The 26,717-nt window shown below is 41.4% G+C and overlaps 2 protein-coding genes across 2 annotated transcripts; one reads left to right on the forward strand and one right to left on the reverse strand.

The window, feature by feature from the left end:
• Positions 1–2,864: 2,864 nt before the first annotated feature.
• Positions 2,865–13,509, reverse strand: LOC116500901 (C-type lectin domain family 2 member L-like). The gene is made up of 6 exons (XM_032206255.1): positions 13,460–13,509; positions 13,196–13,350; positions 11,730–11,780; positions 9,491–9,672; positions 7,298–7,401; positions 2,865–3,178 (listed from the first exon to the last, which is right to left on the reverse strand). The coding sequence occupies exons 2-6, from the start codon at positions 13,272–13,274 to the stop codon at positions 3,073–3,075; spliced, it is 522 nt and encodes a 173-aa protein (XP_032062146.1). The 5' UTR covers positions 13,275–13,350; positions 13,460–13,509; the 3' UTR covers positions 2,865–3,072.
• On the forward strand, positions 13,482–16,672 carry LOC116489422 (C-type lectin domain family 2 member B-like). Its single transcript, XM_032187839.1, has 5 exons — positions 13,482–13,785; positions 14,119–14,208; positions 15,012–15,175; positions 15,456–15,559; positions 16,272–16,672. The coding sequence occupies exons 1-5, from the start codon at positions 13,482–13,484 to the stop codon at positions 16,402–16,404; spliced, it is 795 nt and encodes a 264-aa protein (XP_032043730.1). The 3' UTR covers positions 16,405–16,672.
• The last annotated feature ends 10,045 nt before the right edge of the window (positions 16,673–26,717 follow it).

Below are 26,717 nucleotides of genomic sequence, written 5' to 3' on the forward strand. Positions count from 1 at the left end.
TCTTGATGGACTTAAACTTGAGTCAGGCCTACTGTTAGACAAAGCCAGTCTCGGTATCACTGTTTTGAGGCCATTTTCTGACAATGCAGATTTCTTTGAAGAGTAAGATGTTTCTTCTGATTTTGGCAATAGTTAAAGTAACATGAAAATGTGTTGTTCCTGTGTTTACAGAGGTCTGAAGCATCAGATCAGTGATGAGACATGACTTCCCCTAAGCTATGTCCATTCCTCCCCTAGATACTGCATACTCTTAAACCTCTGTGTTTTTCTTTTTGTCAGCCAGCGAGCTGTCTCTCTGCTTTTGATGTATTTAAATGGAGGAATCCTTGCACATTGTGTGTGATATTTTGTACAGTTGAGCAGCCTACAGTGAGAAGAAGCCTTGGCTCTCAAATACAGCTTCTTCAGGTCTAGCATTGGCCAAAACTCAGGCAAGATCATAGAATCACAAAATGGTTTAGGTTGGAAGGGGCCTCTGGACATCCTCTGCTCCAGTCCTTTAATCATAGAATCATTACAGAATCACAGAATCATCTAGGTTGGAAGAGACCTCCAAGATCACCGAGTCCAACCTCTGACCTAACACTAACAAGTCCTCCACTAAACCATATCACTAAGCTCTACATCTAAATGTCTTTTAAAGACCTCCAAGGATGGTGACTGAACCACTTCCCTGGGCAGCCTATTCCAATGCCTAACAACCCTTTCAGTAAATAAGTTCTTCCTAATATCCAATGTAAACCTCCCCTGGCACAACTTTAGCCCATTCCCCCTCATCCTGTTACCAGGCATGTGGCAGAATAGACCAACCCCCACCTCGCTACAGCCTCTTTTAAGTTACCTGTAGAGAGCGATAAGGTCACCCCGAGTCTCCTCCAGGCTGAACAATCCCAGCTCCCTCAGCTGCTCCTCATAAGACTTGTTCTCCAGACCCCTCACCAGCTCTACCACTGTGCTCACAGTGGTGGCCTTCTCCAACTGTCACTCAGATCAGCAGGAACCATAGATGTTTAGTAACATGGGGAAGAGCTAAGAAAAACTGATCACAAGATCCGTTGTTTCTTTGAGTAAATTCTCCTGTCAGATTTCTAGATGCTGTAGAATTCTGTTCCTTCAGTGATGCCTCCCATAAACTATAAGAATGCTATATAAGTACTGAACCACAAGAATGCGGAGTTTCTGGTTACACAAGTAGTGAAGTTTTGCAGTGTTTGGGCGTTATGTCTGAGAAATCTCTTCACGTGTCTGAAAACTACTTTTTCTAGCAGATCTAAGTAATCTGCTATCACTCAAATAAGCTGGGAAACTAAGCTCTTTTAACTCTGGAACTTAATGTATTTTTGTAAAGATTTTAGCGATATTGTGAACATTTTTAGAGAAAAACTTGTAGCAAAATGAGGTTTCTCGAAAACATGTTTCATATAAACTAAGTTCAGAATTCCTGTAAGAGGCACTGACATTGTACAAAGAAGCAGGAAGCTACCTAGACATTTTATCATACAGATCAAAGGACAATATGGGTGCTTTAATAGAACGTAGATGGTCTTATACAATCAAAAGAAAAACAAAAGCAAACAAAGTTTTCAAATGTTTCAAATGACTAGTTTGATGACTAGATGAGCAGTTCTTATTGGTTTACAGATGCTTCTGTGGCCTTGTGTTCACAAATCCAAAACCGCTCTTGTCTGCTAACACTATGATTACAAGCAAATCTCATTGTGTTATAAGCAGGAGGCTGACACCCTTTTTTTTCCATAAAGCCCCTTACTCTGTTTTTGTATTATGTCTGCAACTTGTATTGGTTGATAGGTGGTTAAATGTGATCTAGCAGTGTGCTCAGGTGGCCAAGAAAACCAACAGCATCCTGGCTTGTATCAGAAATAGTGTGGCTACCAGAACTGGGGAAGTGATTGTCCCTCTGTACTTGTCTTTGGTGAGGCCGCACCTTGAGTACTGTGTTCAGTTTTGGGTCCCTCACTACAGAAGAAGAACATAGAGGTACTCAAGCAGGTCCAGAGAAGGGCAATGAAGCTGGTGAGGGGTCTGGAGAACAAGTCTTATGAGGAACAGCTAAGGACATTGGTGTTATTTAGCCTAGAAAAAGGGTGGCTCAGGGGAGACCCTATTGCTCTCTATAACTATTTCAAAGGAGGCTGTATCTGGGCAGATGTCAGTCTCTTCTCCCAGGGAATAAGCAACAGGACATGGGGAAAGGGCCTCAGGTTGCACCAGGGGAAGTTTAGGTTGGATATTAGCTACCAGCAGACTGTTGCATTTCCCATGTCCCAGACTGCCAGTGCTACGTGCTCAGAGGATTTGTTTCTGCACTTTGTGTTCCAGAAATGTGCAGTAGGAAACATTTTATTAGCAGGATTTCCTCTGGTAAGAAATGAACTTCCTCTTTCTGCAGTCACAGGAATTGTTTTCTACAGTTATGGCCACAGATTGTTCATAATGCAGAGTTAGTGTATTGGTTTATTTAAAAGGCAATAAGCAGAAAAATGCAATGCTCACAAGTTAGGACAGAAAATAAAAGGAGGTAAGAGGGTCAAAATGCTTGGGTCTGAGGGTGAGGCCAGAAGGTTGGCAGATGGGGAAATGGTGTACTAACATAGTGAGTAAGCACTGTAAAAACATCAGTTTTGGGAGAACATGAATAGCCCCGATTTAGTGCTTCTGCAGCTGTGCCAGCTGGTTAGTATCTCTGGCTGGTGGGTATCCCCAAAGCCATGAGCTGAGATGAAGAAGAACACTAAAGAGATCATTATGCAGCAGAAGACTATCAGGAATCCCACTGCACCTTCACCTTAAGCAGCCAGCACAAGTAGTACCCATTCTAGAGGATCTGCATAGGACCAAGAATATTCCTCTTCTGTCCTAGGACAGGAGAGCTGGTGTGTTATGGAGAGCACATTTCTGGAAGCTGGTGTGGAGCCTTCTTCTCTCTGATTTAGGCTTTCAGGTGGTACAAAAGTCTGTGGCCATGTCAGGACTGCCATTTATCCAAAGTGATTGTACAATAGACAAATACATCTTAACTATCAAGATCCCAAGAAGATCTGAGCTATTACTTTAGGGATAATAGGTACAGATCCAGCGCCTGGGCAAAGAGCAAGCCGATGTAGAGACAGTGAAGGAGTGCAAGTAGGCACACTCAGAATGATTCTTTATCTGAAACCTGAAAAAATACAGGAAGGAAAAAGATTAATAAATAATTTGTTCTACTACAGAGCCAAATGTTTCAGCCTGCTGTAAAACAAACTTCCACTGAAGTAGTTTCCAGTTGACTTTTGTCCCCTGGGACATGCTAGTTTCATCTGCTCAAAATAAGGTGGGCAACAAATCTTGTTAGAAAAGCCCATTCAGCTCATACACTGCTGGATAAATCCCGATTTTTGTGAACAGACAATGCCAGATACCACACGGTAACAGGAGGAAAAACAAAAGACAGCTTATGATATCCACAGCCTATAATTACTGAGGCCAAAAATGTTCAGGAGAACAGGGTAGGGGGGAGCTTGTTAGGCCTGATGCAGAGCTGTTTTATCCCTCACATTTTCTAATATAAACAGTGGCAGAATCTGGGATGTCTGCAGTTTATGACAAATTCACTAAAGCCGTCTGATTTTTCTTATGATGATGCTTAATCCATCTGAAGATGATCTGAAGAACTTGAACTTCTGAACTTGACTAGAACTTGAACTTGACTAGAGATGAAAAAATGTCAAGAAGTTTTCCTTCAAGTACATAGTACAAAATCCCCAGATCTCTTTCCATATGGCTGATCTCCAGCCTATTGTCCCCCAGTCTGTAAATATAGCCAGCATTTCCTCTTCCCAAGTGTGGAATCTGGCACTTGTTAAACTTCATAGAGTTAACGATTGCCCAGCTCTCTAATTTGTCAGGATCTCTCTGCAAGGCCTTTCTACCCTCAACACAGACAACAGATCCTCCCAATTTAGTGTCATCCACAAACTTACTTAATACAACTTTAAGTCCTGTATCGAAGTCATTTATGAAAACATTAAAGAGAACTGGCCCTGAAATGGAGCTCTGAAGAATCCCACTGGAGACTGGACACCAGCCTGAAATAACCTCATTTACTGTAATACTTTGAGCTTAACCCAACATCCAATTGTTCACCCATCATATTATGTTTTTATTTAGATGTATCTTGGTTATTTGGTTCAGAAGGATACTGTAAGTCATATTTTTAAAAGCCCTTTAAAAGAGCCCCCACAATACTGGCCAACTTCAACTCTAATTGAGGCCACACAAATTTTCTCCCTACAATGGTAAATGGCATCTCTACGGTCCTCCCATATCACCCAACCTCACTTGCAGTGGACACACACTTTCTTTTTCTGCCTAAGGTCTACAAGACTCTGCTCAGCCAAGCCAACCTTCTGTCCTGCTTGCTTGACTTCCAACATTTTGGAATTTCCTGTTCCTGTGCTCATAAGAGGTGGTACTTAAAACTGAGTAGCACTGATGGGCACCAATGTCTTCAGAAAAATGTCTTCCAAAAAAAAAAAGATCCTGGGGGACTATGCTCATCAGTTCCCTGAGCAGCTCCATATGGAAGTCTGCTTGCTTTCCCCATATACAGGGTTGAAGTTCTGGTGGCAGTTCTCCTCCTCCCACCAAAAATTTTAAATTTGATTACTTATTTCACAGTCACTATGGCCAAGATTCCCACCAATCTCCACTTCATCCATGAGATCCTTTCTATTCACAAGTAATAGATCTAGGAGGGCACCTCTCCTATCTGGTTCCTCTAGTACCTGTACCTAGAATTAGTACCTCCCTTAGTACTTGTAATTTCCAAGGTCTTCTTTCTTGCCTTTCTTGAAAATTGAAACAATGTTTGCCAGCTTCCTGTCAACTGGGATCTCCCTATGATATCCTTATCCCTAAATTGGAGGGACATGGATTTGAGGGATGGACCACTTGGTGGGGAAGGAATTGGTTGGATGGTCGCACTCGAAGAGTTGTGGTCACTTACTGAATGTTCATGTGGAGGCAAGTGATGAGTGGTATATCTCAGAGCAGGTATTGGGACTGGTATTAATTAACATCTTTGTTGGTGACATGGACTGTGGGATTGAGTGCACCCTCAGCAAGTTTGCCAGTGACACGAAGCTGTGTGGTGCAGTTGACATGCTGTAGGGAAGTGATGCCATTCAGAGGGACCCAGAGTGGTGGGCACATGCAAACCTATGAAGTTCAAAAAAGCCAAGCACAAGGTCCTGCCTCTGGTCTGGGGCAATCCTAAGCACAAATACAGGCTGGATGGGGAATGGATTGAGAACAGCTCTGAGGAGAAGGGCCTGGAGGTGTTGGTGGTTAAAAACTCAACGTGAGTTGGCAATGTGCGTTTGCAGCACAGAAAGCCAACTGTATCCAGGGCTGTATCAAAAGAAGTGTGGCCAGCAGGTTGAGGGAGGTGATTCTCCCCCTATATTCTGCTCTCATGAACCCCCACTTGGTGTACTCCATTTAGCTCTGGGGCCCCCCACACGAGAAAGATATAGACTTGTTGGATTGGGTCCAGAGGAGAGCAACAAAGATGATCAGAGGGCTGGAGCGCTCCCCCTATGAAGATAGGCTGAGAGAGATGGAGTTGTTCAGCCTGCAGAAGAGAAGACTCCAGGGAAACTTTATAGTGGCCTTCTATTATCTAAAGGAAGTCTACAGAAAAGATGGGGAGGGACTCAGTATTGAGGGACTCAATACTGATAGGACAAGGGGTAATGGCTTTAAACTAAAAAACAGTAGATTTAGATTAGATATTAGCAAGAAACTCTTTCCTATGACGGTGGTAAAGAACCAGAACAGGTTGCCCATAGAAGCAGTGGATGCTCCCTGTAAAGTGTTCAAGGTCAGGTTGGATGGGGTTTTGAGCAGCCTGGTCTAGTGGGAGGTGTTCTTGCCCATGGCAGGGGAGTTGGAAGTAAATTATCTTTAAGGTCCCTTCCAAACCAAACCATTCTATGATTCTATGATTCCTTCCTATCTGTCACTTCATTCTCTCTGATTCCTAAAAAAAAAAAATAATGTGAGTGTAACAGGTGACCTGCTAAAACTACCGATATACAGACAATATATCTGAAGAAATCATACTGGGACCTGTACTGAATAAGAAAACCTTTACAGTGGTGATGCTGGGTCTGGCCAAAGTCCCATCTCCCCTAAAATTTGGATTCCAACAATAGACAGAATGATCTAGGCAAAAATAGAAGAACAGGTTAAACATTTACTGATGGCACTGAATAATGTCAATAATCTTGACATAGGTATAAATTGAAAGTGAAAAAGTGACTCCCAGGAAAAATTCCAATCACAAGTATTTTTCTTCAAAATTCCTAAGAAAGGCAAGGTGCTATGGAGGATGGAAGTTTAGAAAAAGATGTCTGTGAGTTCATGGCACCTCCACCACTGTTTAAAAATACTCTCTGAAAAATGACAGCAATGTAAAGGAAATGAGAAACTGAGGGAAGTAAATAACAACTAGGTCCCTTGTCTATGAAATATTTTCAGAACTGCACCAATAGAATTGGTCACAGGTTGGAACACTGCTGAGAAAGAAGGAAATGGTGATTCCAAATGAAACATCTTTAGAACACATCATGACAGATCATGCTTTGGTATGATGCAACAAAAAGTTATTTTAAATTATTTATAGATGGAAAAAATCTTGGGAGAGGTCTAAAAGAGAGCAAAGTGGCAAAGAGAGGGCTGCAGGAGACCTATAACAGCAAAAATTGTATCTGACAGAAGTTCAGGACAGTTGAAATAGATCCATTCAGACACAGGTTTAATTGCTATCTCCTAATAGCTAACGAAAATGAATGCCTCAACTACAACTACATAAGACAACACCATCATAAGCCATACTGAAACAGCTTTTGCTAGATATTGTGCATTTCAGGAAGATGAGAACAAAGGATCACACTAGAAACCAAGAACTTTCAAGATCTGGAAGTTGAAATGTCTACATTAGGTACTGAAAAACATAGACATTAAAGTAAGTAGGGATGATCAATAACATCTTACTGTGTTGAGCTAACAAAACATCTTTTTTGAATCAGACTTCTCTCCATTCATTGGCACTTTTGTATTTAGATCAGTAATAACTGCAAAGAGTTTCTTTTCAAAGTCATGGTTGTAAGTCCCATCAGAAAAAAAATGCTGACAGAAATTACATTGTGCTACAAACCCCAGTCCTTTATTTGCTTAAACACTTGATGGTATTCTCAGTATCTTGGTATGTGTTATTCAATGACAAGGAACTTACAAGTTCATGTTCAAAGCAGTGCCGTTCTCCCAGTAGAAACTTTCACCTTTCTTGCACAATCCAATCCAAGATTCATCTATTTTCAATAGCTTAACTAAAGAATACTGAAAAAAAAAAAAGTATTTTATCAAAATGAGTTCTCACAACAAGAAACAAATCCCTCCTGTGACTTCAGAGGATGACTAGTTCATCTTTCTGTCATCTAGAAAGTTTTCATTAAGTATTTCATTGACAGTTATGAATTGACTCTTTTTTTCTTGGCCCTAATTGAGCCTATGAATTGATTGTTTTAGTATCATAACCTTCAGTTAAACTATTCAGTTCTATACCCTTAAGGGTTATTACCATTCACTGCACCCAAAAATACCTAAACACCAAGTATTGTTTATATACATGTATGCCTATATGTGTTTATCAATCTCTACATATGCAGCTTGGTATAAATGGGATGGAACAAACAGGTATGTTTAAACTGCAGTTCAAATGGACATATGGGAGCTCCTCCCCTTCACAGTTCTTATTTAAAGCCTTGTGGGTATCTACATAAAAAGAGTAAAAGACAGTTCACTATCTCATAAGTTTATAACAACCTATATCAAACACAGCAAAGGCTGATGGAAAACAGCAGAAGCAGTACTTGCAATAGGTTAATACTATAGAACTCCCTGCAACAAGCTGTCATTAGATTCAGTGAAATTAGGAATTATATGCATATTAACTGTCAGCATGGACTTAATAATTGACATGAAAATAATGTAGCCTTCTACTTCTCTACTCTTCCCTAGCAATTTCAGATCAATACTGTTCAGAAGAAACTGTCTTGATACGGTTCCAATGACATTTCTGCAGTTGTTGATGGACCTTCTTCTGGTGTGGGTAACACTACCCAGTGATGGAGACCAGACACCTCATGACACAGAGCATGAGGCTGACCCAGTAGGCCCATGTCAGTGTACCTGTGCTTCACTTTTATAAGGTGTGTTCATAGTTTGTACGTATGAGGTTTTTAAGCAGTAGTTTAAATAACACCAATTTCTACCTAGCCAATTATCAGCTGAACATCGCAAGCACTGAATTAAAAGTGGAACTTTCAGATAAGTAAGGAAGAGAAGCATTAACAAATCAGTCAAGTGATGTCCCACTCACAGGGCAACAATGCAGAAGGGGCTTGGAGAGGGGACAAATTGGCAAATATGTTGACAAAGAAAGGAGTCTGATTATAGGATAAAATCAGAGACCACATTCAGCAAGGGACTCACACTGAAGTGAGAATTATGTTCTGCATCTTTGTCATTGTTGAAATTCTTGTCACTGTGAAAATACTTATTAGCTCAAGACAAATTTAGATATGATTAAACTGTGTAATTTCACTGAAGTTTCCTCTATTTCAAGAGCTGCTACACCACCAACATGTAGCAGCCAGCCAGAAAAGTAGACTTTTGACCTCTGTTTAAAAATCACAGTAACAAAGCTCAAATGTCAATTTATTTAAAAACTATCTTTCTGATGAAACTACTTTCTCATTGACATTACTCAAGAGGCAGCAAGTCTGTAAAAGCAAATTGCAGTTTTAGTAACATGCAGTAAGTAGCAAGATGTCACTAGCATTCAACTCAATGCAACTGGACCATAATATAGGCAAATTAAAGTGTCTTAACAAAATTATTAGAATGAGAAATGTCCAAACCAGCTTCCGTGGAAGTATATTCCCAACATTGATATAAGCATGAATCTCTAAGAGGCATTAAGGGATATCTAAAACCAGATACAAGTAGATAAAATGGATGATTTTCCATTATGCTGGTTTCAAAGGCTTGGTTTCTTTTAGAAAACAAAGGATATATTCATTTGTCTATACTGAGAGTTCAATAGATTCATACTTGCTTTGAAGATGAACATACATAGGACAGAAAAGGAAAACTATGTAAACTATTTGATTCATTAAAAAAGAGCTTTTCAAAGTCATTCAAGTCAAATCCAGGCACAAAAGCAGTATGGGAAAGCTTTTAGTGCTGTTGCATCTGCTACAGTGAGACAGTTACTTAAATTGATCAAGTAGGTACTTTTCACTATCTGAATTCACACAGCCTGTTTATTTTACAAAGATTTAAAAGATAAGAAAAAGAGAGCTATGTAGATAACAGTCAAGAAAAGAGAGAGATGCAGAAGTTGTATTGGTTTATGTTCCATTACCATTTCATCCTTATTTTCAAAAACTGCAAGCAAAGATTCATTCTTAATGCAGAAGGCCTGACTAGATGTCCAGTTTTTTTCCTCTTCTGATATGAAGTAACATTTCTTTCTGTAACCTATCCACTCACTGGGACACTGCTCAGAATGAAGGTTCCCACGCCGATATATCTGAAGCACTAGAACTACAAAGGAAAAGGGAGAACAAAATTTCTACCTGGTAAAATCATAGCATTCATCAGCATAACAATCTAAAGTGCAGATTTTTTGAAAGCCAATGCCACAACAGATGCCAGAAGAGAAGCCAAAAGAAGGTCAATGGTCCTGACCTTTCGTGACTTTCAGACAATGTGTTCAGCTGAGAAATGTGTGAGTTGAGGACAGCAGCCTGATTACTAAAATTAATATAAAATAAATAGGTCTGGAAAACATGTATTTTAGAGAATTAGAGGCATTGACACATTTTTTAATCCAGTAATAGGGTAATAAACATAATATTATATGAATTTATCAATAATATTTACTTCAAGTGATGAAGTTGCTTCAATATCAATTTGCTTTGATTTTGTATCAAACCTTTTAAGTGTTTGAGAAACATGTGTGAAGGTAAGTAAATTAGATATTGATATGATGAGAATGAAATCTGTCTGTTAATGAAGAGGTAAAATTATCGTTATTTGGAGATAATGGTCTGGAGAATGGTTCTTAGGAGTTATTCCCCAGCATGTTTTGATGTCCCCCTTCATCTTCTTTCTGTCACAGTAGCTCTATGAGGGTAAGAAGACTCACTGGTATATTTTGCTTTAGCACTTACTTTAATTTCTTGTGTTAAAGAGAATTCATGCGCATTTACTTCAGTTTCTATTATCCAAACAAAAATAGTCTGATTGTTACTGAAAAGTTACAGTGACCTTTTGGGTGCAGCATTCTGTCTTTTTTAACAATTGCAGGCTCAACCTGAGTACAAAGTATATTTCCTGGGTTATTCTGCTGGGATTGAATCCAGACCTTCCTCACCCAAAGCACATTTATCCACTGCTTGTGCTTGGTGATGGCTGTCCTTGAAGTGAGAGTAACTGACCATTATGTGAGTATGGCAGCTTGCAGAAGGAGAACTGATTTCCCAGACTCTGCTGCCTGCTGTTGCCACACTTTGGTCTCTTTTTTCCTTTCCAGTCAGCTATTCCATTCACAATAACTGCAGACCCTTTAGCAAGTTCCACTGAGCACTGCCCTCCATGCCTTCAAAAAACTGTGACTATTTCTATTGAAATAAAAGCCTAATAAAGGAAAGGAAAACTAACAGAGACAGATGTGACTATTGTCTTCCATTTGTTTCCATGTATGTGCAGAGGACATCAATAAAATATCACATGTTGTTACAAGGGGCAGAGGGAAGGTAGATTTAATCTAGGGGTTCAAGAGCTCCCTCTGCAGACTTGAGCAGCACAGCCTCCATTGAGACTCATATGCATCCAGTGACTTGGGTACCTCAAATAATAAAGCAGGCAGCACAGCCTGTACTCCTGTTGATGAGCTCTGCATCGGACAGCAGATGCACATCTTGCTTCCTTTGTGGCAGTGCCAGGTAAGGTTGACTTTTTCTTAAAAATACAGCATGCAACACAAACTGGTTTAAAAAAAAATAATAAAAAAATAAGGCTGACTTTTTCTTAAAAATACAGCATGCAACACAAACTGGTTTAAAAAAAAAAAAAAAGGCAGAATGACACATAAAGACCATTTGTAAGAAAGATAATCTAGCTGTATGACATAGTTTTCTTCCAGATGTGATAATAAAAAAGCCATCAAAACCAGATATAGGAGCAGACAACAAGCTTGGAGTCTGTGCCTGGAGATGTGATGCTGAGAGAACACCAGCTGGTATAATCAGAAAGGTTACTGGTGTAAGCATCGACAGGACATCCATATTCCACATGAATGGCCAGGCAAGAGACTATGCTCTGAAGAGTAGTAAAGACTCACCAAACAAAAAAAGAAAGAAAAGCAATTTTACAGCTAAATCATCTGAATTTTATTCATAGGGAAAATTCTCCCTCATTTTAAACACTGCCTGGATGTTATTCAACCTTATACCAACATCAAAACTGAAATAGTGGCAGAAGTCCCAGGTGTTGTGACTCTGCAAGCAGTACCATGTTGATCTGTTTGATTGCTGTGATCCTGAAGCCCAGTAGTCAGAGGAAACATATCTCAAATGGAAAATCTTTCAAAGGCTTACCAACAAATAAAATGATCATCACCAGCAGAAATGTGGTACATAGAAAGTTGCCTGTGAAAAAGAAGATCATTAATGGTGTTGTATATATGAGCACTTAGGATCAGACTGTAGTTGTGTATTAATGAAACAGCAGCAGAATAGCATTTAAGTTAAAGTTTAATAATGTAAATACAAAGCACTACTGAAGTTAAAAAAGGTAGTCTGAATTGATATGATTCTATGATATTTACGTAACTTGACAGCTTAACAAAATGGCAATCATCCTCTAATTGGCATTGTTTTGAACCATAAATATACAAAAGTTTTCAATAGATGTACAAATTGCAGTGTAGCAAATTTAAGCCTTCCAGTCTCCTTCACCGTGTTTTAGAGACCTCAGTGCTAACCTCTGAAGTCTGAAAATCTGTAGGTCATCACTGACCAGTCAAACTACATGCAAGTTTGAGAATGCACACGGGAGAATGTTCTCACACAATTCAACCATTAAAGGACGAGGTTCGGATTCAGCATATGGCTGCAACCCTGAATCAGACCTATTTTCCCTTTTGTGAGAAACAAAATTTTGTTTTTGCAGCAGAATGTGTTTTTGCAGTGGGAAATCCCACTAACCTTGCATATTCAAAAGTGGTTGTGCAGGCATAACAGTGGGATAATGGTGAAGAGTAAGTTAAGCAGGTAAGGGGAAGGTCCCACTGTCCCAAAGCAAGGATAGCTAAGAAAAACAAGATGAGCAGTGCAAAATCAAAAAAAAAAAAAAATCTCAGGCCTTCTAGTCAGAAAAGAAGAAGGGGAAAAAAAAAAAAAAAAAAAAAGGAAAAGGAGAAATTAAAGGTTGATCAAATGAAATTGCACATAGATGGTATAGTAATAAGTGTCAAGTAGTTTGTGAACCTGTAGCACTCAGCCAATGAGGAAACGGGAGGAATCAAGCGTCGGGTAATAGGGAATACATGACACACTTCCTCTGTGCGCTCCTCCTTGCAGGATGCCTGCCATTGCAATCACAAACAAAAATGCTGCTTCACTGAGATCCTCTTCTGAGCCTGTGTTATTGGCAGTAGATTGTTTCTTACACTTTGCCACAAGCTCTCTTTCACAGACATATTTCAACGCAGGTGAAAGGCAGGTGTTCATCTGTTGCAAAGGCACAGACTATTTTCTCTAATGAGGTTTGCCTTCACTTCCTACGTATTAACCAACAATATATCATACAGATAAACTATCACATGGTAAAATGCTTGTTTTAACACACACACATATACACACACAAAAAACAAACAAACAAACAAACAAACAAAAAACATTTGGAGTAAAGACAAATAGGTATCTTAAATTGCGTATCTACAGCTTTGCCCCAAATTAAATTATCATCTCTTTATCTTGTCCAAGCCAAATGACCCGGATTTCAAGCTAGACTTCAGACACCCTGCAGGAAGATGTCTTAAATAACAACATAAAAATCTTACATTTTGTGCAGCACCTTCTTCTCAGAGAACAAACCACTGACTCTTGTTCGACAACCTCTGAAGTGTTTGAAGGGCACATTGCATATAATACATGGAGTCTATGTCCTCAGCAATTGCTTCGGCAGTCTCTGCTCATCTTCAAGTCCCATCTACAACTGGGAAAATAGCAAAGAAGCAATACTATGTTTATTCTAGGCTGCAAGACACCTGCCAGGCTGTCCCGGGCCTTTTGCTGTTTCTTCCCTTCTTTTGCCCTTCCCCAACCTTCTTTAGTTGAATGCTCGGAATGTTGCTGAGAAGACCCTACGGGGCTCCCCCAGCCGAGGAAGGAAAGCGATCAAGCCCATCGGAAGAGGGAGGGCCAGCACCGCGACGGAACCTGAAAGGGGCTGCTCCAGCTACCGGCCCCTGCTTCACCTCCGTCTCCTGCTGGAGCACGGCGACGAGCGGCGGCGGCTCCGGCGGCGGCTCTTCCCAGACACTCGTCGTCCACGTTTCCTACTCGCCCGGTGCCGGGAGAAGCATCCCCACGGCCACCCGTGTGCAGATGTGCCTGGAGACGGGACAGCCGACACGAGGAGCGTCGTGGGGTGGGACAGGGGAGGGGACGGTGACAGCCGTGCCCAGAGTCTGGGGACAGGCTGTCTCTCTTCTGAGACCTCTCTTCTCTCTCTTCCCATGGGGAGTAAGCGCACGGGGAATGGTTATCTGAAAGTATCTCTCTGGGATTTGGCGGCTTAATGCTTTTGGAAACCCGGTCTATAGTTAGAGGCGCTGAAGATGGGTAATATGCAGTCGTTCCAGTGGTGGTTGCAGGTGTTTAGTACTTTGAAAATTGTAATGACCTTGAGTTCTTTGCATGTGTCTTGGTCTTTGACATGCATTGATTTATTTTATGTATTTTTATTTTTTTTTCTCCTTAGATGTGTGTTCTCATCTTTCTTTCTGGAAAAGAGTTGCTGGAATTGTCTTCTGTCTTGCTGTGATTTTCATCTTAATAGGGGTTATCTTACGTGAGTGCATTTATTAAAAAAAACTAGCCTGGGAAAGAGAGATTCAGTATTTCTGCCTTTCATTTTGCTGCTTGTGCATTGCTGGTGGGTAAGAGGCATTTCCATTGGCATTCACTCCTCCCACTCACCTTGGCTGCAGGAACAGGAGAAGGATTATCTGAAAAAAGAAACTAAATTGTTGCCTAGGTTGTCCATAATTGTTTCCTCTGGCATTGAACCGACTTTATTATTTAACATTCTGCAAAGTTTTATCAGACTGCAGCTTAGCAAAATGCTGAGGAATGGCACTAGAGCCATAAGCAGGGTTAATAAGGCAATACTTGAATGCTTGATTTGACTTGTTTCTGGCATGGAGAGGTGTTTTTGTTTAGTTGGTTGGTTTTTGTATTTTGTTTTGTTTTGTTTTGTTTTTGATGAAGTGCCTTAAACCAGAACCTGTTTAAGTATAAATTTTGGCTGCTTCGTGATAGATATCATATCTGCAGAGACAGTCTCTCTGTTCTATCCTGATCTTATATATTGTGTCTCCAGTGCCAAGGGAGCACCTGCACATGCAGGATTCCATTGCTGACACATGCCTAGCCAATCAGGCATTCCTGAAAATACCACAGCTGATAGAACTGGAAGAACTAACACAGAACACTGTAATTTTATTGTGTTTGCCTATGTCTTTCTTGATTCAGTGCAAGTCTCAGAGATTTTTAAGTTAGAGGACATGGGTCCAGAATTTTCAAATGTGTATACAACTCTATTTTTAAAAATGTAATGCTAAACAAGTCATGTTCTCTTTATTTGAACAAAAGATTCACCTGCATTACTAGGCCTGGAGCCATGCCCTGATGACTGGCTATATTACAAGAGGAAATGTTACTATCATTCAGGATCTGTGGCAGACTGGAATTCTAGTCAGAAGTTCTGCTCTGACTTTGGAGCTTCCCTTGCAGTAATTGACCACCCCCAAGATCTGGTAAGGTTTCTGGTGGCTTGAGTTTACTGTTATGTCTGCTGCTGGAACAGTTTCTGTAACTCCGTCACTTGTTTCCTTGTATATCTGGAATTTGATAGAGACACAGTTTAGCTGGCATTCAAGGAATTGCAGTGACATAACAGTCAAGACAGTGCTGAGTCAGGCATTCTATGACACAGTGTATATATGCACAGTTTTTTTATAAAAAGCTATAAAATCATAATCATTTCTTAAAAATATAATCACACCCATATGTTCTTTTATTCTGTGTTTTGCCTAGGAATTTATAGTATATCGAATGCGCACTATAGACTTCTGGATTGGACTACAAAAGACAGAAAATAAATTCTTCTGGGTGAATGGAGAGTCACTTAACACAAACCTGTGAGCTTTCTTTCAAATACGCTATGCAAGAGGAGAATCCATAGCTTTTTTGTCCATGTGGAAAAGTTATTCTGTATTAACTATTCCACTGTAGCTAAACTGACATGTTTTCTCAAATGAGGGTTGTCATATGACTATAAAAGTACTAATGCTGATCTGGTTTTGTCCCAGTCGAAATGGAGAAGGGGCAAAGAATAAGCTGGAACTGTCATAGAGTTCCTTTATTCTTGTGCATTTGAACCCACACTCGAAGAAATGGGTAGTGTATAAAATGTGTATCACTGTGGGGAACATCTGTCCCTATACAAACTCCATGCTCAGATGGGAATTCTGCCAATATCTGTCAGAAAAAATAAAGCTGTCTTGCCAGGGAGTGATCTGTGCCTTTTATGTCCACATCATATTGTAAATTGTGAAATACAAGCACACATGGTATGTCCCTGTGGAGATCAAAGCAACTTACATTAATAGAAGGCTCATGAGAGCATTACCATGGACAACGCATTTAGAATTCTTATCATCCCAATAAGAAAGAGATTCATTTTAAATTATTCTCTTTTTGTGTGTGTGTGTATGTGTGTTTGTTGTTTTGTTTGTTTGTTTGTTTCTCTCTGCAGTTTGTAGGAGCCAATTTTAGACAGAATAAGAAATAGGTCTTGTAAATTTTAGCCAAAGTTCTGCTCTAATTTTTGTATCTCTCTTGGCTTATTAGGTTTCATGTCAATATATCAGATGATGGAGATTGTGTCCATATAAATTCAGCCTTCGTCTCTACCAAGAAGTGCTCTTCACAGAGGAACTGGCTTTGCACCCTTGGTCAGTTTGATCCAAAGACAATCTCTTAATAGGAACAGCTGGCTGTGCAAATACAGAGACTCAGCAGGTTGCTGAGGTAGGCTCCAGAAGGGCCTTGAATATCTCCAGAGGAGACTCCACAACCTCCCTGGGCAGCCTGTTCCAGTGCTCCGTCACACTCATCATGAAGAAGTTAATTTGCATGTTGGTGCGGAACTTCCTGTGCTCGATTTTGTGGCCATTGCCCCTTGTTCTGTCCCCACAAATCACTGAAGAGAGGTTGGCCAAATCCTTTTGTCTCCCACACTTAAGGTATTTATAAACACTGATGAGATCCCCTCTCAGTCTGCTTTTCTCCAGGATGAACAGACCCAGGTCTCTCAGCCTTTCCTCATAGGGGTGATGCTCCAGGCCCCGTATCATCTTTGTGGCCCTCCACTGGACTCTTTCCAGGAGATCCCTGTCTTTTTTGTACCGGGGAGCCCAGAACTGGACGGAGTACTCCAGGTGAGGCCTGACCAGGGCAGAGTAGAAGGGGAGGATCACTTCCCTTGACCTGCTGGCCAAGCTCCTTTTAATGCATGGCAGGATCCCATTGGCCTTGCTGGCCAGCAGGGCACAGTGCTGGCTCATGGTCAACCTGTCATCCACCAGGACCCCCAGGTCCTTCTCCTCATTGCTCCTCTCCAGCAGGTTGCCCTCCAGCCTGTGGTTGTTCCTGCCCAGGTGCAGGACTCTACACTTGTTCTTGTTAAACCTCATTTGGTTTCTTCCTACCCACCTCTCCAGCCTGTCCAGGTCTCGCTGAATGGCAGCACAGCCTTCTGGCATGTCAGCCACTCCTCCCAGCTTTCTGTCATCAGCATACTTGCTGGAGGCAGACACTATTCCCTCATCAAGGTCATCGATGAAGATGTTGAACAAGACCAGACGCAGCACTGACCCCTAGGGAACACCGCTAGTCACAGGTCTCCAGCTGGACTCTGTGCCACCGATCACCACCCTCAGAGCTTGGCCAGTCAGCCAGTTCTCAACCCATCTTACTGTCCACTCCTCTATTCCATACTTTCTCAGCTTTGCTATCAGGATATCATGGGAGACAGTATCAAAAGCTGAAGTCAAGGTAGATGACATCCACTGCTCTCCCCTCATCTACCCAGCTGGTGATGCCACCACAGAAGGCAATGAGGTTGGTCAAACACGATCTCCCCCTGGTGAGTCCATGCTGACTACTCCTCATAACCTTCTTCTCTTCCAATTGCTTGGAGATGGCATCCAGAACAAGCTGTTCCAACACCTTTCCAGGGACAGAGGTGAGACTGACTGTCCTGTAGTTTCCTGGATCCTCCTTCTTGAAGCAATAAAGTAAACTATAGTGACACTCCAAAAAGATGTTTTGGTTAAAAGTTGGCAGGACCAACAAGAAAATGATGATAGAGTGTCTGTTACAAAGAAGAAAAGTTATTTCTTGGGAATGCAGTTTCATGGCTAAAACTGCTGAAGGGCATTGCAATGGATATATTCTTTGAGAACTCTGATGATAAGCTTCAGAACTGCAAGTCATGATTTTTTTTTGTGCACCTGAAAACACTGTGGGACAGACATGAATGTCATACTGAAAATGCAACTCATAGTGACCCCAGTGATGTGACTCTTCCTGCTCTTTATGGAGTTTAGTAATTCTTTGACTACAAACTTTCAAATTGTCTGTCTGGAATGTAAGATATCATAAGGTATTTTGATTTCCTTCTTCTTTTTCCATGGGGTGTTCAAATCTGTCCTGGTTTAGGCTAGGATAGAGTTAATTTTCCTCCTAGTAGCTGGTATGGTTTGGGATTTAGGATGAGAATAATGTTGATATCATGCTGATGTTTTAATTGTTGCAGAGCAGTGCTTACACCAAGCCAAGGACATTTCAGCTTCTCCCTCTGTCCTGCCAGCGGGCAGGCTGGGGGTGCAGCAGGAGCTGGGGGGGGACAGACCCAGGACAGCTGACCCCAACTGGCCAAAGGGGTATTCCATACCGTCTGACGTCATGCTGAACAATTAATATGGGGGGGCTGGCAGAGGTGGGGGAACCAGCTGCTCAGGGATAGGCTGGGCATCTGTCAGTGAGTGGTGAGCAATTCCATCGTGCATCACTTGTTTCATACTCATTATTATTAGTAGTAGTAGTATCATTATTATTATTATTATTATTATTATTATTATTATTATTATTATTATTATTATTATTATTATTATTATCCTTTCTTTTCTGTCCTAATAAACTCTTTATCTCAAGCCACAGGCTTCATTTTTTTTTCTGATTCTCTCCCCCATGCCAGAGAGGGAGGGGGGAGGGTGAGCAAAAGGTTGTGTGGTGCTTAGTGGCCAGTTGTGTTAAGCTAAAACAAAATGTGATTGGTATGTAATGTCCATTGAAGTAAATGGGACCTTGGTAAACCAGGAAGGTATTTAATGACTCGTAAAGTTGATTCAAGCTAGGAACATAGCAACAGAGTCATACAAAAAGTGATTTTGCAATGCATTGGAGCAGGCGAATTACTTAATGCAATTCAATTTTAAGTTTTCAAGCAGAGTAACAACCCACAAAAGCAGGCAGTTAAAAAGATACTTGGATAAATACAATTGCTGTGTAACTTTCCTGTATTATTTATCCACTGTGGTTAAAATTGAAATGGACTGGATGGGTACTTTAGTAACGCAGTTGGCTATAAGTAATACTGCTGGTTGCTGTTGCTTTTTTGAAAAAAAAAAAAAAGAATCCTAAGAAGAACAAACTGATATGAAAACCCCCATGAAAATCAGGTGGAGTAGGAAACACTTTCTTAGCAGGATTTCCTCTGATAAGAAATGAACTTCCTCTTTCTGCAGTCACAGGAATTGTTTTCTACAGTTATGGCCACAGATTGTTCATAATGCAGAGTTAGTGTATTGGTTTATTTAAAAGGCAGTAAGCAGAAAAATGCAATGCACACAAGTTAGGACAGAAAATAAAAGGAGGTAAGAGGGTCAAAATTCTTGGGTCTGAGGGTGAGGCCAGAAGGTTGGCAGATGGGGAAATGGTGTACTAACACAGTGAGTAAGCACAACCCAGGGAAATTCAACAAAGAGCACAAGGCATTTCTGCAACAAGAGCACCCCTTTGTTGTGGGATTACAGCCTTGGTGGATAGTGAAAGAGCAACTCACATCATCTACCTGGACTTGTGGAAAGCATGACAGTGTCATGCTTCATAAGATGGAACTGCTACACCATCTGATTAATATAATTATTATTGAACTTGCTCTGGGTGTTCCCTACAAATTCAGTTCATGTTCAGTGGAATAATCTGGGGTTTGGAGATTAGCCCCAGTTTGAGTCAAAGAGCACATTCACCTTTTAATATATGTATTTTTTCCTTCCCTGAAAGAGTATTTGCTCTGTGCAAAACTCCCTCCCACTACTGGAAAGGAAGCATGATATTTCCTGAACACAAAGTTCAGGAAAAAAGTCCTCTGAGCATGCAGCACTGTCAGTTTGGGACATGAGAACTTCAACAGTCTACTGGTATCTAATATCCAACCTAAACCTCCCTCGGTGCAACTTGAGGCCATTTCTCCATGGCCTCAATTGCTGGTGAAGACAGGCAAAAAAGTCATTGAATACCTCAGCTTTCTCCATATCCTGTGTGAAAATGTGTCCCTCTTCTTTCCCGAGAGGGCCCACAGTTTTTCTGTCTTTCCTTTTGTAATTGACATACCTATAGAAGCCTTTCTATTGACCTTGATGTCCCTGACCAAACTTAATACAAATAGGACTTTAACTTTCCTAACCTCATCCCTGGCTGCTCAGACAATTTCCCTGTATTCTTAGCAGGCTATATGTCCTTGCTTCCACTCTGTAGGCCTCCTTTTTCTGCTTGAGTTTGTCATGGTGAATGGAGTCAAGTCCAGTTGGAGGCCAGTCACTAGTGGTGTTCCCCAGGGCTCAGAGCTGGGGCTGGTCCTCTTTAATACCTTCATCAATGATCTGGATGAGGGCATTGAGTGCACCCTCAGTAAGTTTGCAGATGACACCAAGCTAGGCACGTATGTCGATCTGCTTGAGGGTAGGAAGGCTCTGCAGGAGGATCTGGATAGGCTGCACCGATGGGCTGAGGTCAACTGCATGAAGTTTAACAAGGCCAAGTGCCGGGTCCTCCACCTGGGGTGCAACAACCCCAAGCAGAGCTACAGGCTGGGAGATGAGTGGTTGGAGAGCTGCCAGGCAGAGAAGGACCTGGGAGTGATGGTGGACAGTCGGCTGAATATGAGCCAGCAGTGTGCTCAGGTGGCCAAGAAAGCCAACAGCATCCTGGCTTGCATAAGAAACAGTGTGACCGGCAGGGCTAGGGAGGTGATCGTCCCCCTGTACTCAGCTCTGGTGAGGCCGCACCTCGAGTACTGTGTTCAGTTTTGGGCCCCTCGCTACAAGAAGGACATCGAGGTGCTTGAGCGGGTCCAGAGAAGGGCGACGAAGCTGGTGAGGGGCCTGGAGAACAAGTCCTACGAGGAGTGGCTGAGGGAGCTGGGCTTATTCAGCCTGGTGAAAAGGAGGCTCAGGGGTGACCTTATTGCTCTCTACAGATACCTTAAAGGAGGCTGTGGAGAGGTGGGGGTTGGTCTGTTCTCCCACATGCCTGGTGACAGGATGAGGGGGAATGGGCTTAAGTTGCGCCAGGGGAGGTTTACATTGGATATTAGGAAGAATTTCTTTACCGAAAGGGTTGTTAGACATTGGAACAGGCTGCCCAGGGAAGTGGTGGAGTCACCATCCCTGGAAGTCTTTAAAAGACGTTTAGATGTAGAGCTTAGGGATATGGTTTAGTGGGGACTGTTAGCGTTAGGTCAGAGGTTGGACTTGATGATCTTGAGGTCTCTTCCAACCTATAAATTCTGTGATTCTGTGATTCTGTGATTTTTGCCTAATTTCATCTCTGTTGGGATGCACCGCCCCTGAGTCAGAGGAGGTGATCCTTGAATATTAACCAATTTTCTTGGCCCTTCTTCCCTCCAGGGCTTTGTCCCATGGTATTCTACCAAGCAGATCCCTGAAGACGCCAAAGCCTGCTGCCCTGAAGTCTAAAGTCAGCTCATTCACGTAGAGGGCAATGACCCTCCTCACCTCCCCTGCCTGTCCTTGCTGAAGAGCCTGTATCCTTCCATTCCAACACTCCAGTCATGGAAGCCATCCCACCACGTCTCTGTAATGCCAATGAGGTCATAGCCCTACAGGTGTGCATACATCTCTAACTCTTCCTGTTTATTCCCCCTGCTACATGTGTTAGCATAGAGACATTTGAGTTGGGCCCCTGATGAAGCTGCCTTTCTGTCTGGAGAGGCTGGAATTTCTTTGTGCTGCTCTTGAGGTGCTCTCCTGCTGACTGTGACCCTTCTCCATGCTCTGGGCATCTATCACTGACACTGGCATCAACTGGGAAGAGTGGGATGATTGAGGTTCCCCTCCCTCGGCAACTCTAGCCTAAAGCCATCTTCACCAGCTTGGCAAGCCTCTGACCGAGGATGCTCTTACCCTTCTCTGACAGGTGGACCCCATCAGCCCCCAGCAGACCAGGTTTCTCAGAGTGAGTCCCATGGTCTAAGTAGTCATACTTCTGTCTGTGGCACCAGTCCTGTAACCATCTGTTGACTTGCCAGATTCTACTGACTCTTTCGGTCCCCTTCCCTTTGACCAGGAGGACTGATGAAAAAACTACCTGCACTCCTGAGATCCTTACTGCTGCTCCCAGAGCTCTGTAATCCTTCTTCATACTCCTCAGAATTCTCCTGGCTGTATCACTGGTGCCCATGTGAAACAACAGCAGTGGCTGTAATGAGGCTGGGTAGTCTCTGATGTATCATCCAGTACTCATCATTCACTGTGAAAAGGGAAGGGACCATTGCATTTGAAACCAGTGACCCTCAACAATCCCTCCAGCTGTCTATGGCCACTCAGGCCAATGTCAGGCAATTCAAAGCTGGAGGTGCCATGGGCTGGTGGATACTCTGTCAGCAGTGGATACCCTGGTTGAATTGAAAACTCCTGAATATCCAGCAATTAATCTATGTGGGTAAACTTGTAGAAGAGCTGCTCTGCTATTCTAGCTGGTGTTGGTCAGATTAGTATAGGGAGCATAACCTTTCTTCTGTCTCATTACTGTGCTGTCCTGACCATGAACCCATACACGTGGATCCTGACAGTCCCTTCATATGGTTCAACTAACCCTGTGCAGCTGCAGAAAGTTACACAGTATGCTTTTGCCTGTCTGAAATCTGGACACTGATGACCAGCTGTGGTTTGCATAGCATGTGCTGTGTCCTTGTCTCCTTTATCAGGAGATGAGGGTAACATAATGGGCTATCTAATACAGAAGGGCAAACTTGCTGCGTCCATTTTAACAGCTGAAGCAGAATAAAAGTATAATTCAGTCAGATGAAGCTGCCTGGCCTCTGTGACTTGGGCTCCTTAAAGAAAAGAAGTCAGAGGAAAGAAAGTGGTTGCTTGGTTGGTTCATTGCCTTTAACTTTCTATGCTCTTTTTTTTTCCAGATACCACAGGAAAATATCTGTATTGTCCAGCATTAGAAGAGGAATGAAATTATGTAGAAAGGTGGACTACCTGTGTTTCTCATCAAATTCACTTTTAGTGTTTTCTGGCATTTATGGAATACCTATTGTCCTTGTCTAAGTGCTTCTTTCTAAGCTATTTGAACAGTTCAGTATTTAGCTGATTGAAACAAAAAGACAGAACCCTCTGAAACAATTAGGGGTTGTATTCATTGCACAATTATAATTCATATCTTTTTTAGTATCTAATTTTTTATATAATATGTGTTCCAAATTATACAATCAAAAATAAGTTATCCAACCTTGCAAATGATAGTTTAAATGAGCAGAGCAAAGGATGGATCTGAACTCAAAACTTAGGCTCTTTCAAACCTTTATTCAAAATAAGAGAGCACTTTTGAATAAGGTGAAGGATATCAGCAATAAATTGCTTTAAGAATAACACAACAGTAATAAAGCTTTCACTTTGCCTATTTAAAATAAGATTAATTTGTGTAAGTATTCTGTCTGAAGAGACATTGCTTCTAGTGGTGTTTCTCTACATTTCTGGTATTTTTAGTGCATTATAAAACTTTTAAAATAAAAGTGTTTGGGTTTTTTTGTTTGTTTGTTTTTGGTTTTGTTTTTTAAACATTATGTATAAAATACTGCATTGTTTTTGGCAGAAGACAGCAAATTACTAATTGCAACCCAGTCTCATGTCCTTGATGTTAGTACCTTTTAAGATATACACTTTGTGACACATACAGATTGCTTTACTGAGATTTACAAAGATCTTCAAATATTTTAGATCATGTCAACACAAGTAGTCTTGCCTGAAGTTTTCTGATAATTACAGAAAAAAGCAGTTTAGCATCTCTAATCTCTCAAGCAGACTGGAACCCACTCATAATATACTTCCCAAACCAGGGCTTTACTAAAAATCGACAGGAGTTGGTTAGGTACTAAATCAAGAAAGGTCCACATGCCAACACTTCCCTTGCCTCTGATTATTATAAGAATAATTACTTTTAGCTGAGCATATTGCAGTCCAGAATCATACTTAGTCTAAGCCTTTTCAGTAAGTGTATGTGTGATACAAAAGTCAAACTGCAGACAGTTTAATATGTCTGATTTTCCAGCCACATGTTCTTCCATGGCTTAGCTGTGTCAGATGAGGAGAAAAGGGTTTAGCTATTCTTCATATTTTTATTAGTCTGTATGTTTCAGTGAAATCAAATATACATGTACACAAATACTTCCATGCTTCTGAATGCAGTCTTAAGAGATATATTGGTCAGAAGTAATAATAAAAATATTTCCCTATACCCTATATAGGAATACACATAATTCTTATGGGAAATGGTGGCTATTTTTTTATGAAATATCAGGGCCTCCACCCCCTGAAGATGTAGGCTTTATTTCCCAGGAATGCTAAGTTTGGATCTACTACCTCACAGATGGCGGGAAGGGAAGGGAAGGGAAGGGAAGGGAAGGGAAGGGAAGGGAAGGGAAGGGAAGGGAAGGGAAGGGAAGGGAAGGGAAGGGAAGGGAGGGAAGGGAAGGGAAGGGAAGGGAAGGGAAGGGAAGGGAAGGGAAGGGAAGGGAAGGGAAGGGAAGGGAAGGGAAGGGAAGGGAAGGGAAGGGAAGGGAAGGGAAGGGAAGGGAAGGGAAGGGAAGGGAAGGGAAGGGAAGGGAAGGGAAGGGAAGGGAAGGGAAGGGAAGGGAAGGGAAGGGAGGTTATGTTTTAATCCTTGTCAGTGGCTGTTATTTTGCCTGTTCAGTTCCAGTCAGCTCATCAGCTTATGCTGAAAAGAAGACTTAAAGTGATACAGTAGTTTATGCCCATGGATATTTATGTACATAAATCATTCCCTTGTTTTGGATATAAATTATATGAATATATTCTTCACAGTGTAGAATCTGAAATAGTGAAAAAAATTGTTTGAAAACATGAAATGAGGAGACTGTGAAAGGACTTCCATAGGTTGTCCAGTCCCTGCTCTGCTCCTGTGCACTAATTATAGCCCTTCTGTTTAAGAAAGAAAGAGAGAGAGAGAGAGAGAGAGAGAGAAAGAAAGAAAGAAAGAAAGAAAGAAAGAAAGAAAGAAAGAAAAAGAAAAGAAAAAGAAAAAGAAAAAGAAAAAGAAAAAGAAAAAGAAAAAGAAAAAGAAAAAGAAAAAGAAAAAGAAAAAGAAAAAGAAAAAGAAAAAGAAAAAGAAAAAGAAAAAGAAAAAGAAAGAAAGAAAAAGAAAAAAGAAAGAAAGAAAAAGGAAGGAAGGAAGGAAGGAAGGAAGGAAGGAAGGAAGGAAGGAAGGAAGGAAGGAAGGAAGGAAGGAAGGAAGGAAGGAAGGAAGGAAGGAAGGAAGGAAGGAAGGAAGGAAGGAAGGAGCATATAAAAATCTTAGTTTAGGTATAATTTGATACTTTTTATGGTGCAGGTGAGACATCTAGTGTCTATTTTGTGTTATTAAAATACAAAGACCTCTTCGAAATCCTTGAAATGTCCTGTTAGTGACATATACGTCTTTACATCCACTCCACAAATCCACTGACAAAATAATTTTGCCAGTTCTGTGCAACTAGTAATGCAAGGTCTTGAAAACAAGGATCAAACGTCAGTGGCTTCTGTGTGTACAGAATCTTTTTTCTCCTTTCCCAGATATCTTCACAGGCCTTAGACTCAACAATAAATAAATCCAGAAGAATGCTAGTAAAGTCGATCTAGGTTTACAACGTTGACACTAAGAGCATATTTTAGTGCCTAAGTGCCAATACAAATCTCTTCCTCCTGCTGTTCTGCTCATGTAAAGAATCTGCCTTGGAACATCTTGTCTGTGAAGTCAGGCAACAAGTGTTATCTTCAACTGAATCTTTCTTTCCAGAAACCACCTCTCTGCAGTGGAAGACTGTCCTGAAACACAAACATGAATTAGGCTGTTGTGATGGGCCAGAGCTACAAAAGATGCCCTTTGCAAAAGAGTTCCCCATTCCCTACAGGCTGTTCAAACACAGCACAAGGTCAAATGCAAACTCATCTTCAACCCTGCTATTTCATGAACCAAATCTCACAACTGTCCTAGGCAGTGATGTGCTGTTGCATAGCCTGAGCAAGAACAGATGCTACATTCTTGCTGTGAGTGCTAAGCAGAATTTGTGGGTTGTGCAGTGCCTGCATCCAGACAAGGAGCATGGCAGCACAGCGATGTCTGTGCATGGCACAGGTGAGTTGTTAGTGTGGTACGTGCTGGAGAAGCCTCTGGATTACAAGTCACAGAGTGTAAACAGTTACACCAACTAATGCACAACGTCAGTACATCCAGGCCTATCCAGAGCAGCATTCCTGAATAGTGCAGAAGTGCCTGTAGAGCTGTGAACTATCTGGAAGCTTAGCCCAGAGGTGACGAATCCTTCTCTCACACAGCTGATAAAGACTTTATAAATTTAACTTTATGTTACCCTGGCAGTAAATAGCAACATGTGCTTAATGTACACATGTATTGAATAGTTTCTTAAAGATCCTTCAAACAAAAAGTAGAAGTATTGCTTCACAATTTTATTCTAGCCTAGCACAGATGTGTCTCATCTAGGGATGTTCAAGTTTCTTCTTCTTTTTTTTTTTTTTTTTTTCTTTGAAAATGATATTTTTCTGCTTCCCTTCCCTTCCCTTCCCTTCCCTTCCCTTCCCTTCCCTTCCCTTCCCTTCCCTTCCCTTCCCTTCCCTTCCCTTCCCTTCCCTTCCCTTCCCTTCCCTTCCCTTCCCTTCCCTTCCCTTCCCTTCCCTCCTCCTGGGA

The sequence above is a fragment of the Aythya fuligula genome, chromosome 1, assembly GCF_009819795.1.
Source record: "Aythya fuligula isolate bAytFul2 chromosome 1, bAytFul2.pri, whole genome shotgun sequence".
Taxonomy (NCBI): domain Eukaryota; kingdom Metazoa; phylum Chordata; class Aves; order Anseriformes; family Anatidae; genus Aythya; species Aythya fuligula.